The 17,356-nt window shown below is 44.4% G+C and overlaps 1 protein-coding gene across 6 annotated transcripts in view; it reads right to left on the reverse strand.

Moving 5' to 3' along the window:
* Positions 1-7,441: 7,441 nt before the first annotated feature.
* Slc14a1 (solute carrier family 14 member 1 (Kidd blood group)) overlaps positions 7,442-17,356 on the reverse strand; it is a 43,438-nt gene continuing 33,523 nt past the window's right edge. For 5 of the 6 annotated variants that reach the window (XM_087593303.1, XM_087593301.1, XM_087593302.1 and 2 more), the window contains 2 exons: positions 11,612-11,661; positions 7,442-9,862 (listed from right to left, as the gene is read on the reverse strand). In XM_087593303.1, the coding sequence (XP_087449429.1) occupies positions 9,689-9,862; positions 11,612-11,661 (224 nt within the window). In that variant the 3' untranslated portion in view covers positions 7,442-9,688. The remainder of the gene's footprint in view (positions 9,863-11,611; positions 11,662-17,356) is intronic. The other variant, NM_019346.3, reaches the window with a different exon arrangement.

A 17,356-nucleotide genomic window follows, 5' to 3' on the forward strand; every position in this document is an offset into this window, starting at 1 on the left:
TTGTATAAAAAACAATAAGGAATGAGAAGACCAGGAATTTGGGAGAGAAGGGGACATGAGAGAAGCTGGAGGAAGGAAAAGAAACGGACGAAAATATTTAATTCTATTTTAATAAAATGTTAATAAAAATGTTACCAGTCCCCCACCCAAAAAAAAGTTCCAACGAAGTAAATTTAAATTATTTTATTTTATTTCACTTCAGCGAGCCCAAAGTGTTGTTACGTCAACATTTAATCAGTTCAAAACTTGTTGATATTTTAATCCCCCTTTTTCCATTGAGTGTTTGAAATCCAATATGTTCTTTGCATTGGAGGTAAATTTCAACCAAGACTAGTTTCTCTTCCAGGTTGTTCACATTGCTCTCTGCTACGGTAATCCATCAGGTGGGGCAAACTGTTCTAGACAGGCCGTCCTGAGGAGGGGGTCTGAGGAGGGGAGAGGCCCCTTTGTTGGGCTGGCCAGTCCCGTGCAGTGCACTTACTGCTTCAAGATGCATTTGGCCTTTGGGACACTGACTCATCACCCAGCTGCCATTATTTCCTCTGAGATAATTAATTTTAGCCAGGTTCCTGGAATTGTTCCAACTTTCCTCCGTGCCTCATTTTTCCCCTTCAAGTCCTCGCATGCCGAGGCAATGTGATTCAAAGCTTTGTTGGGCTGCCATCCAATGGACCAAACCCAAACAGGAAACGGGATTTCTCATTGTTTATCTGAGACCATGAACCAGAAAATGTTGGGCACTTGTTTTTCAGTGCTTCGTTGAGCTGGAAATGAAATGAAATGCAACCATTTCCAAAGGTTCCTTGATGTGGAATGATTTAGATGCTTTGGCCATTAGGTCAAGATGGAGGGCCCATGAGATGGCTCAGTGGGTAAACACTCTTGCTAACAATCTTGAAGATCTGAGAGGGGTCTATGTGGTGGAATGTGAAAACAGACTCCCCACAAATTCTACTCTGATGTGTTCTCTCTCTCTCTCTCTCTCTCTCTCTCACACACACACACACACACACACACACACACACACACACACACAAATAAATGAATGCTATTTCTTAAAGATAACTATTTAGAACATGAGTTAGCCCCATGCTTTCCTTATCTGATCATTATGTGTTGTGGTAAATATTAAAAAATATGGTTACCTTTTATCCTGCGTTAGAGTGGGCACCCATAGGGCCACATGGCACTGCGGGGTACTTTTATCTCAGTGGCTCCATGCTGCCCCCAAATACTCTCTGACCCAGGTGGTCCTCGAGCCGTTCCAGCATGGCACCTTGCCACGCTGGTCCCTAGAGTTAGTTCCGGTACCCATGGGGCCATATGGAACTAACCATAATTTATCTCTGGTTAGTATCTCTCCCAGCGGTTTTCTACTGAATGAGAACTCTCTGGTTCCAGCTACCTGGTAAAATCAAGACTCATCAAACTACAACCCAACAATCAGATTTATATGTTAAATTCTCATTCTACAATACATCCATACAATAAACTCACAACCAATTGATAAGGATATAAACTGTACACCTAGATAAGATAAATTTACCTACAGAAATCCATCCCTTAAGAAATATACATAACTACCTAGGGCCATTGAAGACCACCTGGATCTTAGTCATCCTTCTCTGTCTCCATCTTGATTCTTCCTCTCCTTCCCCTTCTCTCCCACCTTACAAAAGCTTTGTCCCCACCTCATTTATCTTACTGTCCAATCATGGCCTTGACCTAACTTGTGCCAGCCCTCACTTGCATATAGACATCAACCTACAGTTATGCCTTATCCTTTGCTTACAATTTGTTAGTAAGAAAGTACATAATCTTTTTATGAGGCTGAGGCATCCCAACATACTCTGGGAACATTCCAGCAAGCATTCCACAACCGATCCTTTTGTAAATGGGTTTGTTGTAGGCTTCTTTCTCAGATTCCTCTATAAGCTCTGAAATCAACTCTGTTGTCTGTCACCACACCACCATGTTCAGCATGGGCACAGAGCTGACATGGGATGTTCAGCATGGTCGCATAAGGTAGCATACGATGCTCTCAGTATGGCCATATAGGTACCATGTGATAGATTGTGGTACTTTATGCCACCTAACATACATGTGGTCTGTCTTGCTTTTTCTCAGCATGATTGAGCTCACCCATTGCGTTGAAAGATGACAATACCACACATGGGCTTTTCCAAACTCTTGTAGCCAGCGGTGGGCAAAAGATATTCTAAATACACATAACTTATAGCATTTTGGGAAGGGGGATATGAATCTTATTCTTTTGTTAGGAACCTACTGGTGTGGAAACTCACCCACTCTAGGACATTAATTCATTTGTGGAGATAGAATCTGCATGACTAATCTCTTAAAGGCTCCTCCTACCAATTTCATTGTGTTGGGGATTAACCTCCTAACACAGTTTGGAGAAGAGGCTTAAGCCATAGAAGTGGGGAACATGCAAATTAATACCTGTAGTTTATAAAGTTTATAGTATTTGGGGCTTCAAAATGTCTCATCTTTCCTTTCAGATACAAGGGACATTGCATGACAATATCACATTAGAAAAATGTTTTGATACAAGTACATAGAGATCTTGTTCTACAGACAGCATTTTAATGGGGCATCCCATGGCAGCTCCTTTGACCTTTAGTGTGGGATTCTGTCATCACTGAACCTTGTTGAGGTACATTTCCACTCTCATTGTGTTTTAGCTGTGATAACTATAGCAAAAGGGGGGGGGGAGAGGCATTTCTAAGAACAGAGGCAAGACTGACTAGAGCGTCTCCTCATGATATACATTCTGAGAAGTGGCTTTCTCAGAGCACAGACCCCAGGATTGACACTGATGGGGATACCCTGGACTAATGGCTTTTAGGACACTGACCTTGTTGGGTTATCTACCAGACCTTCAAAGAAGACCTGATACCAATATTCCTCAAACTATTCCATAAAATAGAAACAGAAGGAACATTATGTAATTCATTCTATGAAGCCACAATTACTCTGATACCTAAACCACACAAGGATCCTACCAAAAAAGGGTAGACCAATCTCGCTTATGAATATTGATGCAAAAGTACTCAATAAAATGCTTGCAAACCGAATCCAAGAACACATCAAAACCATCATTCACCATGATCAAGTAGGCTTCATCCCAGGGATGCAAGGCTGGTTCAATATACAAAAATCCATTAATGTAATCTACCATATAAACAAACTCAAAGAAAAAAAATCACATGATCATCTCCTTAGATGCAGAAAAAGCATCTGACAAAATACAACACCTCTTCATATTAAAAGTATTGGAGAGATCAGGAATTCAAGGTCCATACCTAAACATAATAAAAGCAACTTACTGCAAACCAACAGCCAATATCAAATTAAATGGAGAGATACTTGAAGCAATCCCACTAAAATCAGGGACAAGACAAAGATGCTCACTCTCCCCATATCTATTCAATGTAGTACTCGAAGTGCTAGCTAGAAAAATAAGACAACAAAATGAGATCAAGGGGATACAAATTGGCAGGAATTAAAGGTACCACTATTTGCAGATGATATGATAGTATACATAAGTGACCCCAAAAATTCTACCAGAGAACTTCTCCAGCTGATAAACAACTTCAGCAAAGTGGCTGATATAAAATTAACTCAAATAGATCAGAGCCTTTCTTTATACAAATGATAAACAGGCTGAGAAAGAAATTAGGGAAACAATTCCCTTCACAATAGCCACAGATAATATAAAATGTCTTAGGGTAACTCTAACCAAACAACTGAAAGATCTTTATGATAAGAATTTCAAGTCTCTCAAGAAAGAAATCGAAGATCTCAGAAAATGGAGAGCTCTCCCATGCTCATGGATTGGAGGAATTAACATAGTGAAAATGGCCATCCTACCAAAGGCAATCTACAGATTCAATGTAATCCCCATCAAAATCCCAACACAATTCTTCAAAGACATTGGAATAGCAATTCTTAAATTTATCTGGAAAGGCAAAAAAATCCAGAATAGCGAAAACAATTCTTAACAATAAAAGAATGGCTGGGAGAATCACCATCCCTGACCTCAAGCTGTATTACAAAGCAGTAATGATAAAAACTGCATGGTATTGGTACAGACAGGTTGATCAATGGAATAGAATTGAAGACCCAGAAATAAAACCACACACTTGGTCTTTGACAAAGAAGCCAAAAATACACAATGGAAGAAAGAAAGCATCTTCAATAAATGGTGCTGATCTAATGGTGGGTGTCTGTATTTAGAAAAGTGAAAATAGACCCATATTTGTCACCATGCACAAAACTCAAGTCCAGGTAGATCAAGGACCTCTACATAAAACCAGATACAGCCAATGTAACAGAGAAAGTGGGAAATAGTCTTGAACTCATTGGCACAGGGAGAAATTTCCTAAACAGAACTCCAATGGCTCACGCTCTAAGATCAAGAATTGATAAATTGGAGCTCATGAAACTGGAGAGCTTCTGTAAGGAAAAGGACATAGTCAATAAAACAAATCTACAGATTGGGAAAAAATCTTCACTAATCCCACATCCGATAGAGGGCTGTACTGGCTAGTTTTGTGTGTCAACTTGACACGAGCTGAAGTTCACAAAAAAGGAGCCTCAATTGTGGAAATGCCTTCATGAGACACAGCTGTAAGACACACTTCTCAATTAGTGATCAAGTGGGGAGGGCTCAGTCCATTGAGGGTGGTGCCGTCCCTGGGCTGGTAGTCTTGGGTTCTATAAGAAAGCAAGCTGAGCAAGCCAGGGGAAGCAAGCCAGTAAGTAACATCCCTCCATGGCCTCTGCATCAGCTCCTGCTTCCTGACCTGCTTGAGTTCCAGTCCTGACTTCCTTTGGTGATGAACAGCAATGTGGAAGTGTAAGCTGAATAAACCCTTTCCTCCCCAACTTGCTTCTTGGTCATGATGTTTGTGCAGGAATAGAGAACCCTGACTACGGGCTAATATCCAAAATATATAAAGAACTCAAGAAGTTCACCACAAAAAAAAAAAAAAAAACCAGCAAATCAAAAAATGGGGCATAGAACTAAACCAAAAATTTACAACAGAGGAATCTTGAATGGTTGAGAAGCACCTAAAGAAATGCTTAAAGTTCTTAGTCATAAGGGAAATGCAAATCAAAGCAACCCTGAGATTCCACCTCACACCAGTGAGAATGGCTAAGATCAAAAACTCAGGTGACAGCAGATGCTGGTGAGGATATGGAGAAAGAGGAACACTCCTCCATTGTTGGTGGGATGGCAACTGGTATGACTACTCTGGAAATCAATTTGGAGGTTCCTCAGGAAATGAGAAATAGACCAACCTAAATATCCAGAAATACCACTCTTGAGAATATACCCAAAAGATGCCCCACCATGCCACAGGGGCACATGTTCCACTATGTTCATAGCAGTCTTATTTGTGATAGCCAGAAGCTAGAAACAACCTAGCTGTCCCACAACAGAAGCATGGATACAGAAAATGTGGTTCATTTACACAATGGAATACTACTCAGCTATTAAGAATGAGGACATGCTGAATTTTGCAGGCTAATAGATGGGACTAGAAAATGTCATCCTGAGTGAGGTAACTCAGACCCAAAAGGACATGCACAGTATGTTCTCACTAATAAGGGATATTAGCCAAAAAAAAAAAAAAGGTACAGAATACCCAAGGTACAGTCCATAGAACTCAAAAAGGTCAACAAGCTGAAGGGCTCAAGTGAGGATGCCTCAGTCCCACTTGGGAGGGAGAAGAAAGCAACCACAAGGGCGGAGGGAGGGACAGTGGAGGGTAAGGGTAAGGGTAAGGGTAAGGGTAAGGGTAAGGGTAAGGGTAAGGGTAAGGGGGAGAGAGGAACATGATCTGGTATTGGGTGATGGAAAAGGACTGAAGCCCTGAAGGGCAGCAGAAAGAATGGAAACAGTCAACCTTGGGAGGAAAGAGGTTGAAAGGACTCTCCAGAATATACCAGAGATCTGGCAAATGAGAGGTTCTCAGGACTCAAAAGGTGGGACCCTAGATGAAATGCCCTGCAGTGGGGAGAGGGACCTTGTTGAGCCCACCTCCAGCTGAAAGGGTGCCTCAAGTGAGGGCTGGGGTTCTTATCCCACAGTCAAAACTCTGACCCATAATTCTTCCTGTCTCAAAGAAATGCAGGGATGGAAGTGGAGAAGAGCCTGAGAAAAAGAAGGTCCAGTGACAGCCCAAAGTGGGATCCAGCTCAAGGAGAGGCCCCAAGACCTGACACCATTACTGAGGCTATGGGGTGTTCACAAAAAGGGACCTATCATGACTGCCTTCCAAAAGACCCAACAAGCAGCTGAAAGAGTCAGATGCAGATATGTGCACCCTACCAATGAACAGACGCTGCTGATCCCTGTGGTTGAAATTAGGGAAAAGCTGGAGGAAGCTGAGGAGGAGGGCAACCCTGTAGGAGGACCAGCAGTCTCAATTAACCTGGACCCCTGAGATCTCTCAGACACTGGATCACCAACCAGGCAGCGTACTCCAGCTGATATGAGGCCCCCAACACATATGCAGCAGAGGTCTCTCAGGTCTGGGTTTAGTCAAAGAAGATGCACCTGACCCTCAAGAGATTGGAGGCCACAGGTAGTTTAGAGGTTTGGAGGCATGGGTGGGGTGGGAACATCCTAGTGGAGATGGGGGTGGAGGGGAGATACGGGATGTGGAACAGTTGGAGGGTAGATGAGGAGGGGAATAAAATCTGGAGTTTAAAAAAAAATTAAACAAAAAGAGCATGCCCCAAACATGTGTAGCTGACCCTAGTAAGTCATTCTCATGCTGGGGTTAGGAGAACAGTGAATAGTTGGGAAGAGGGACAGACCTGTCCATCTGTAACTGAGCAGAGTTTGATCACTTACCCATCTGATTCTGTCACTCGAGGTTTTAGGGTCCAGGTCTACATCTGACGGTCTTAGTAAACTAAACACGCCATCCAAAGAGACAAGGAAGAGTAGACAGCATAGCAAGGAGATAGAGTGGCCACACAGGGAAGAGGAATAAAGCGCCCGTCTTAGGGGTCTGGGCCTGAGGTTAATAATGGTAAGAATTACACATACAAGCAATCCTGCACCAGATAGGATTTTTCCCACCATTGTCTGGGCTTCAGTCTGTCCTGCGGGGTAGGCCAATACGTTGTGAGAACTGACATGTCTTCTGGGGAACAAGCTTCTCCTCTGTCTGGCACCAGGTTTCACCCTTGCCCTTCCCCAGCATCATGCAGGGAAAGGGAAAGTCCTTCAAAGCCCATGAGTGGCTAGCCAAAGGGAGGCCAAATGTCTCTCTAGAATATTCTCTTTGTCTTGTCAAGCCAGTTATAATTCTAACTGGGAAATACGAGTGACACATACTTACACGTGTGAATGTTCATAGCTAGCTACTCACATTAGTAAGTATAAAGACTCATGAGACTGAACTGAGCTGTTTGTATAATTTATTCATATTTTTACACAGGGATCTGTATGCAGACAATAGGGGGAACAAAAGTACAAATGGCCCCTAAGAGTTTTCTCTTAACTTCATGATAATACTTAGTAACAAAAATACCTTGAAGACACTGATATCACATAAATAAAACAAGAGAGAAGGCTTCAGCGTGTTCCTGTTTGCAGATCTGAGATGGTGTTGCCTTAGGCCAGTCAGAGCTTTGTTGCTGGGATGGCCTCAGTTGTTTTGTAGATGCTTTGGTCCACTCTGCTGGGATCCGACCTCTTCGCTTCGTCTCTGCATGTGCATACAAGTTACTTCTTGCTGTCCCCAACGTTTACTTCACAAACTCCAAACAGGAAAATTTCAGTTCAAACACTGGAAATCCAGATTGTTTTTCATGGGACAACTCAGGAATCTATGACAGCTACAAACCCATGGCTTCAAAGGGCCGTGGTCAGAAGATTTAAAGTTGTCACAGATCTTGTTTTGATTCCTGAGAAGAGGGAGTGTGGCCGTCTCCTGAAGGCGTTTGCACTGCAGTCTGACTTCGGCCATTTGGCAAGCTGAGGACTGTCCTCTCAGTACTATTTTCTGCTTTTGGTTTTTTGAGATAGGGTTTCTCTGCGTAGCCCTGGCTGTCCTAGAACTCCCTCTGTAGACCAGGCTGGCCTTGAACTCACAAATCCGCCTGCCACCCACCACCACTGCCCAGTTAACCCTGACTTTTGAAAAGGGGTGATTGTTTTTATTTGTTTGGGTTTTGGAGACAGGGTCATTCAGTGTAGCCCATACTGGTTCCTCTTAAACTTGTGGGCCTCCTATCTAAGTGCTAGGATTTCGGGCAACAGCAACAAACTCTATAGGAAAAAGAAAATCTTTAGGATTTGAAATTTTCACTTTCCCAACCCCCCCCAATGAATTTCATTGGATGGGTGGCAGGCGGTGAGTGGAGCTTTGTGCTGTCCTCTTCAGCAAGTTTGGTCATAGAGCTTTTACAGAAACTACAACTTTTAAATGAAAAATTTAAAAAAGAAACCCGTAGAATTCTCTATCTGTATTTCCATAAGGTGGTTCCGATATTAATTTAGTTTCCTAGCCAGAACATTAGTGTGCAGAAAATAATGCCTTTAAGAAAAGAAATTAAAGAAAAAAGAAGAAAGAAAGAAGAAAGAAAGAAAGAAAGAAGAAAGAAAGAAAGAAAGAAAGAAAGAAAGAAAGAAATTAAAAAGCTCTTGAAAAGACCATGTGAGTGTGGCTTGGCTGCTGGTTCAGATGATACCCTCAAATTCATTAAACCATGGCTTGAAAAGGCCACAGACACAAGTTGCCTTATATTTGAAACACTTAAACCCCCCAACCTACAGCAATGGTGCTTAGGGAATGGAAACGGGGGGGGGGGTGCTCAGTTCTAGGCTAGCCTGGGCTACATAGCAAGGTCCTATGTCACACGCTTCCCCCAAACTAAAATGCATACATATCTAAAGTAAACGACTATGCTAAGTATTTTATGCATTTACACATTTTAGTTAATGTCTAAGAACTGGCGAGCAGCAAGCATATATCAGTGGGAAAATATTATTTTCATAAAGAATAAATAAACTCTACCAGATTTTGCAAACTCCAAGAGTGGCAATGTAAAAACTAATTTGACCAACAAAGTCCTTCCCACAGCTCAGCCAGCTTAGAAAAACACCCTAACCATCCTCATGAGGAGACCGTTCATACTCTCCTGGTGAGCTGAGGACCAGCGCTTTGGTCAACCTGCCCCACTGCGGTGTTGGACACAGTTGCTGTGAGGAATTTGCACTGATTCTGAGAGCACACAGCCTATCTGAGCATGCTGGGCTGTTTTGCCTGTGAGTTCTGCTAGGCTTTCAGAGCTCCATTGTTAATACTGACACTGAAGGTAGCTTTAAAGGACAATAATTGCTGCGGCATCCATTTCTTCTCTCCATTGGAGCATTTTGACTGTGAATACAGTCTTAGTGATACTCCTGCCAAACCCCACAACACACAGTGGGGTCTAAATTCCATTCCAGAGAACATCACCTGGACACCGCTCTCATATGATTGGCAATATACGGTCAAGAAGGAAAACGGAGCAAGCAAAAGTACGAGTCCCTGATAGTACGAGAGCTGTTCCAAGTGAAGAAAAGCAATTGGGAGAACCCGGAAGGCAACTAGAACTCTGCTTAGAATTGACCCGTGACCACGGCGGTTGGGTGGAGTTGCTCTTACAGCGGGCTGTCGACCACCCTTTTCTTGTTTTGTAGGTAGAAGATGCGGTTCTCCTCGGAGTAGGTAACTTTGCTGAGGGGCATCCTGTAGATATTGGGATTTTCCGTGGTCAGCAGGAGAAAGAGTAGTGTGGCCAAGCAGAAGGACCAGGTACAAGCTGGCAGGTGAACCTGGGGAAGAAGAGACAGGCCACACGGTTGCTTTTTGAGATTCTACCTTAAAGTGAAATTACACAGTGGATCAACTGAACTTTCACCCCAGGGGTGAGGCACATTGCTCTGGATTCTGCCTGGACCCACAGAGCCAAATCTAAGATCTCAGGGCATCTACCATTTGAAATGTTTTCACCTGTCTTTTACAGTGGTCAGCTTTGTCTCTTTTCCTATGTCTGTCCAGTGTTTGTCACATATTCAGACTTCCTGCACACACGGGGTAGGATGACATGGGACACACAGGGTGACAGCAAATTGCTAATATCCCCTGGCCTCTTAGCACGCCCACAAAGGCCTTCTCTGATTGGTCAGTCATAGCGACTTTTCTGACCTTGACTTTTCTGTGGTCTTGAATTCTACTTGTTTTATTTCTTTGTTTCCTCTCCTAAATAGACTTTTACATTTTGAGGTAGGGGCCGTGTCAACGCACACATTTCTGAGTATATGGCATTGGTTAGCTCTAGTCCTTTGTATGGCTCTCATAAGTGTGATGGGGAAGAGGGGAGTCTGACAACATTGGAATCCTCCGGGGGAGCAAACAATCCTCACACAAGATCTATTTTATCTTCAAATCAAGAGACGGGGGCTCAGGATCTGAAGTTTTCTGTATCTTTCCAGCTAACTCAGGGGTACAATCGGTCTAGTTCTGGTCCTCAGACCGATGGTGCCTTTGCATTTTCTTCTTCGGGGTGTGAAGGACTCCAAAAAGTTCTCAGAACAAGCCTGGAGATCGTCGTTTGGACTAGAGGTTCTGTGGTGTGAGGAGGTGGGTGTGGCCGAGAGCCACACATGGAGGGGCGCCGGGGATCATGCTCCTGACCCTGACCCTTCTTGTTCGGATCACACTAGGACCTTGACTTCACGCCACAAAGATGCTGTATTTCCACAGACACCTTCTCAGACAAAATCTCTGTGAGAGTCGAACACTGGGACCCACAGGCAACCGTAAACATATATGTCTGAGCCCTGCATTAGCTGCAGGACAGGAGACGGGAGATCGACGTTCAGGGTTAGGAAGTAAAAGGTCCCAGTGCAGTCAGGGACTATTTGGCTTCTTGGAGGAGGGGCAGGAGAGGATCAAAGGGAAGAGGACAGTATTAAAAGGAAGAAGCCAGGCTTAGTAGCAGGCTACCTGTAGTCCATGTTAAGGCAAGCCTCAGCTACACAGCGAGTTTGAGGCAGCCTGGGCTAAGGAGAAAGTATGGCGTGAGGGAGCAAAGGTTTGCCCAGAAATAATACAAGTAGGACCTAGGTTTGAAAAGTCTTGTTGATGTGTGGGTGAGGGTGCCATGAAGGCCAGAGATATAAAAAAGAATTGTCTGGATTAAAAACGATACCTGTTTCTCTAGTTAATTATCCCCATCTGCTCTTTTCTGGGTTCTCAACTACTCCACGGGTGTGCTTTTCGCAACAAGTAAACTATATTCTAAGTTCTCCACCATGGAGTTTGACCGTGAGTGCTATGACGTGGTGTCCAGATATTGATAAAGCTATTGTTAAAGTTATTCTTCAAACTGATCGACCCAGCATTTGTAACAAGCCTGGTGAATATGATTTGGACGAGAGTTTGCTGTGATGTTAGAGGGTGGGAGTGGCTGACAGCCAGCGCGTGGGGGATCAATGGTGGTCATGGGCCTGCGGTTTGTCACCAGGCGCTGCCTGGGTGGGCATCAGGGCACTGGCAAGTCAGGCGGAGGACAAACTCACCGCAGCCATCAGGTGTGTCATACAGGCTCCAAAGTAGGCAGTGAACAGGGCTACGGGAAGAGGAGAGGACACTGATCGGTAGGTGTACTTTTTACATCCCAGACTGTCTACACGCTTCTGCATTCTACCAGCCGGTCCGCCCCAGTTCCCTAGTTATAAATGTAGATTTAGACTTAGACCCCAGCCCATCCCTGCAGAACTCGTTGGGCTCATCCCTGTTCTCTGTTTCCTTGCTAACAGAAGAAGTAACAAGAGCAGCTCTCTCCCAGGGCTGGGTGAGCGTGGAGGAAATAACATATTCAGCACACAGTAAGTGCTCAATAAAAGTAGTCTGTGGTACAGGGTTCCCCCCCCCCCTTTTCATTGTTGTAGTAATGGTTTAGGAAAAGGCTTTCCCACAGTGAATAAACTGCCATGCTATTTTCTATAACCATGACTGAATTTAGATGAGACAGCCTGGGTTCGCCACAATCTCGCTACATCTAGAAAGGGAGCGGTGTTGCTTGGAGCACGTTAGAAGCACAGCATAGCCCTTTGACCTCCATCACGCAATGCCTTTTTCATACGCTGAAGGAGAGCATACAGATTAATCAATAAGCCTCTGATACTTTGATTTCCTCTGAGAAGGAAACACCGAAAAGGGCATGGCCCACGCGTGTGTCTTCTACATGCAAAGCAACCGGAGCAGAGGGCTTAAACAGCTAACTATCAGCTTCTCTCTCTTGGCTGAGGAGGAGGCTGGGGTGGGGAATGTCCTCAGGTTTTCCGTGATCAAACTGAAGAATGACTTTCCTATGACAGTAACCAAATCAATCAATCAATCAGTCAGTCACCTATCAGTCACATGAGCTGCCTTGGGGGGTACAGCAGAGATGATGAGAGAGATCTCTGGTCATTTCCTAAACTGAAGACTATCTTTTTCAATCAACATTTTGTCCCGGGCACCATGTTCCCTAAATGGTTCAAAAAATCCCCTCAGGCCCTAGTTTCTCAGGCTAATGAGGGCTCCTCTTCAGAAACATCTCTGCTTTCAGATCCCAGTTCTTCCTTTTCTTCACTGCCCAGGGAAGATTTTATATGTGCGATTTTCCATGCCCTCGGAATGCTGTGAACCAGTCCGTCTTGGCAGGGTGCAAGGAGCCTACTCTGAGAAGAAGGGTGCTCATGGCCGAGGTGGGAAGACTTCTCCTCTTTGCATCTATCAATTCTAGTCAGTCGTCTTCAGGATCTAACTCACTCATCCAACATGCGTGGCAACTTTTGGTCCTCTGCTCAGCACAGGGTGCACTTTGGCCTGCTCTCTAGAGCACGGTCTCTCTATTTCCTCTAGGCACACCAGAAATCCTTGTCTCTTAGCTCCTTCAAGGCCCAACATACCTCTAAGGCGTGCTTCTGGCACTCGTGGGGTTTGTTCTGTTATAAGCTATGGAAGAACCTCTAGGTCAGAGTCGCTCTTTTCTCCACAGTGAGAGTCAGGTTAATACAGGGCAGACTGCTCATCCATTAATGCCTGCAGGGCAGGGCAAGGGCTGGCTTACACCAGGGAAGCTTCTACTTCCTGCCTCTACACCTACTGAACTTTGGTGTGGAGGTGATGCTCTGAAAAAGGCTCCGAAAACCTCAGCCAGAGCCTGGAGCTCATGGGCAATGCCCCTGTCAGTGGGTTGTCATGGGTGAGTCCTACCATAGTAACCCAACCATAGACAAGTAGTACAAAATGCTAACATGGCTTCTTAGCTAACGTAGCGAATGAGGCTAGTGCTTGGCTGCACCGTTCCTGATCTACAGTAAGGAGGGCAGCCCTGTCGGATGCCCTCAGAGGCTCCCAAGTCCTCTTCCTCATAGAGACATACGGAGTGAAGAAAAGATCAGTTCTGTATACAGTATCTGCCATTTATTTCCCTTGGCAGGCAAGCTGGGACTCTTGTTTGTAGGTGACAGAGCAACCCCGGCAAGCTGAAACTTTCTGTGGCATTTTACACAAAAGGCTTGCTTTGCAAGAGGTGCTGGAGGTCTGTCCCAAGAGTTCACGTGTGACTGTTAAAAAAAAAATCTCCTGGGACCCATTGAGGACGGACTCCATCCTCTCATACTGTCTGCCTCAGAAGGACCTGCTAAAGCCCTCTGGGAATGAACTCCACATCTGTGGACATCAGGCTTGTCATCCCCACTGAACCATGGACTTTGCTTTCAGAAATATGTTACGGAAACAAGAGTATAATGTCTATTTGGCAAGCTATACCAAATGCATCCAATGGAGCAGTGTCTCAAATGGCTCCAAACTAGAGGCCATGTAACTACCTCTCAGCATGACAAGCTTGCCAAACCGAAAGGATCCATGTTATCTCAACTGGCAGAGGCCCCCCCATCCTGAGATGTGGAGCCATGGTCTTCCAAGAAAGGCCCTGGCTTCCAATCCCCATTGAGAGTTGCCACTTAAACAGCTCAAATCCCTTGGTAAATAGGCAAGGAAAGGCGACATCCAAGGAGAGCAAGTGCCAGGAAAGGCAGATACAAACACTGCAGGTGAAGCTTAATCAAAGCCAGAAGCAAAACCACAACAGCTGGCAGGATTAAGTATAATGGATAAAGCCAAAAGATGTCTCCGTTCACTGACTAAACTGGATGTTTCTGTGAAGGGACAATGAGGAGAGAAACTAAGAAAAAGTCCACGGCAATGGAAAAGCTCACACAGAACTAACCCACAAGGAAAGGAATATTTGCAGGGGATAGTTGAAGAATTAAAAGCTTTAATCCCAGAATTAAAGAAGAAAGACGGGAGAGGACACTGAAAGGATTCGACAGGGAACCCTCACAGCTAGTCGGGCAAATAACTTATATGCAAAGATGAAATTCTAGATGTCCGGAGAGAAAAATAAAATGATCTTTTCACAAGAATGAGGTTCTTTTTAGAAGTCTTCCTGATGGTTTGGGATGGAAAAAGGCAACAGGAGTCTTTGAGGACAATTTCCAAAATTTAGGAAAGAAAAAAACTTTAAATCTATTTTGTTTTCAGAAAGCTGCACTAAGACATAGATCAGGGGGAAAGGAAGCAGTGCCCTAGAGAATCCCCCAGCAAAACCACCTCTGAAGAAACACTCTGACATGGCGGTATTAGCTACAGGGCAGGGGTGAATCTCCATGTCACTAAAGGAGGCAGTTACTACACAAAGAAGTGTGAAAATGTCTGTTTACATGAATCTACAGTGAAAATTCTATATAATAGCAAATTTAATTTCTATGGTAGATGGGGGTTGGCCTCCCAGTGGAAACTGATTTGGGCCAAGGTGTCTGTCGTTCGTTCATTCTTGGAAAGAAGATGAGGGTATGGATAAAGCTAAGATGTCAAGAGGGAATAATAAACATGATGAATTCTTCATAATTTATTCTAAGCCACCAGAAAAAATAGTTTTCCATATCTCCAAATACTGTAAACAAGTGCTAGATAGAGTGTGCATTTCATTTTTTTTTATGTACACACCATTTAATCCTAGACAAATCTATGGGGCACTGCAAGCCCTTTAAACGGGGAAAACTAGGCTCAGAAGGGTTAAGAACTCTGTGGGAATCAAGTTCTAGGTAGTCTGGCAACAGGGTCGGGATTGGGGGTTTAGTTTCTTTTGGTTGTTGTTGTTTTTTTTTTTTTTTTTTTTTTTTTGGCTTTTCTTGACTCAGGGTCTTACTGTGTTCCTACTGGCCTTGAACTTATGGTCCTGCTGGCTCATCTTCCAAAGTTACATCTAAGGCAGAGTAAGCATGGCCGGCAGAAATTGACTCCCTGTTGGGGTCTACATCTTGATCCCCCAGAGTCCCTGGCTATGAAAAGGGACTCAGAACTACAGTTAGGTTAAAGACTCTAAACAGAAAGAATATCAGGGATGACATGAGTAGATCCAGTGTCATCACAAGGAGCTGTGTGGACGGAGGTTGCTAACTTGCCTGAGGCAGGAGGAGGGACCCAAAGCCTCTAACCCTTTGTCTTTCTAGATACCCAGGGTGCATCATGAATATCTAAATACACTTAATGCACCTGCGGCTACTGCACACACAGAATCCTAAAGTGTACACTCCCAATCAAGGGGTGAAGATAATCCCAGAAGATAATCTCTCTACCTTCTACCTCTTTGTTTTTTTGCACAGACCGGACAATGAAACTGTACTGTTATTACAATAAAATAGTAATGAAAGATCCCCCTTCGAGGAAAACATTTGCAAAAGACTTAGGTCCCATCCGTTGGCTGGCCTACCAGAACCAAATCCACTGTTCATGAAATCAGAATGCTTTCTGCCTGACTCAGGCTGTCCCCATACCAACCAAGTGGACTCCTCTCCTGTGCTAGGGCTCACAGAGAAGCCACCTTCTCCAGGCAGCACTTCCTGGTAACTCCAACTGTAGTCATCCCACCAGATCCTATACTACAGGTTTTTTCTTGTTCTGGTTCAAACGTTGAAAGTTCTACTCAGGATCCCTCCTAAGTCACCTGGTTCCTACTTTCCACTCCAGTCCTCTCTGCTCAGAATAAGAAGGGACCCAAAGCCTCTAACCCTTTGTCTTTCTAGATACCCAGGGTGCATCATGAATATCTAAATACACTTAATGCACCTGCGGCTACTGCACACACAGAATCCTAAAGTGTACACTCCCAATCAAGGGGTGAAGATAATCCCAGAATAAAAGTGTGGACGATCCGGGAGGATGAGAGCTTGTCTCGGTTAAGCTTCAGAATCTGCCCCAGAGCCCTGCCTGCTTTGCCCTGAACTTGGGGAACAGATAAAGAGTAACAAATATCAACAGAGCTCAGCCGAGACCCTACAGACACTGTGACAAAAATGACATCATAACAGCACGCAGCAGCTTGAGATCCGCTAACCTCACTATGGCATGAACCCAATCTAAACAGTGCCCTACAAACCTTTAGTCGTGGCTCACTCCGGATCCTGCCTTTAGCACATGGTCTACCAGTTGGCAACTAGTTAGACAGCTGAGGTTGAGCAAGCTGGCCTTGAACTCAGAGATCTGCCTGCCTCCCACCACCACTGCCTAGTTAACACTGACTATTGAAAGAGGGGGTGGGTGTTTGTTATTGTCTGGTTGGATTTTGGAGATAGGGCCATTCGTTGTAACCCATGCTGGTGGCTCTTAAACTTGTGGTCCTCCTACTTCAGGCTCCCTGGTACTAGGATTTCGGGCACCAGCAACATACTGGACAGGAAAAATGAGTTTAGACATCTAGTATATCAGGATAGATAGAACTTTTCTACAATTGACCTTCCCTTTACCTTTGTCCCCAAGGGTGTTATTCATTCCACCCCAGAACTATCTTTAAAGTTTTTACCTCCATTGAACGAGGGGTGACAAAGGCTATGAGTGGCTGCTTGTTCCTTGTCGTCAGCTCAGAGAACCCACCAGCTTTTCAGGTCCAAAGCTCTTGAGGCCGACCTTATATTAAAGAGCCACCATAGGGTTGGAAACCTACATTCAGGAAGCAGCCTAGCGTGCAGATATGGCTTCTAGGTTTGGATTTAGTCCTCAGGGACTTGACGTGATTCAGCACTTCCTTAACCCAAGTCCAATGAGAAGGGCGGCTTTGAGGGGCCTAGTCTAGCTCTGTAGACGGGGTTAACAAGTTAGTTCTCAGCTTGTGGTCTCCAGGCCTCCCTGTCAGAGATGCAAGTTTCTCCCTCTAGGTCTGCATCGGAGGCTAAGGGGAAGATCTATGGGGAGATCTAACTCTGTGTGTGTGT

This window comes from Rattus norvegicus, chromosome 18 (genome assembly GCF_021556685.1).
Source record: "Rattus norvegicus strain SHRSP/BbbUtx chromosome 18, alternate assembly SHRSP_T2T, whole genome shotgun sequence".
Classification (NCBI taxonomy): domain Eukaryota; kingdom Metazoa; phylum Chordata; class Mammalia; order Rodentia; family Muridae; genus Rattus; species Rattus norvegicus.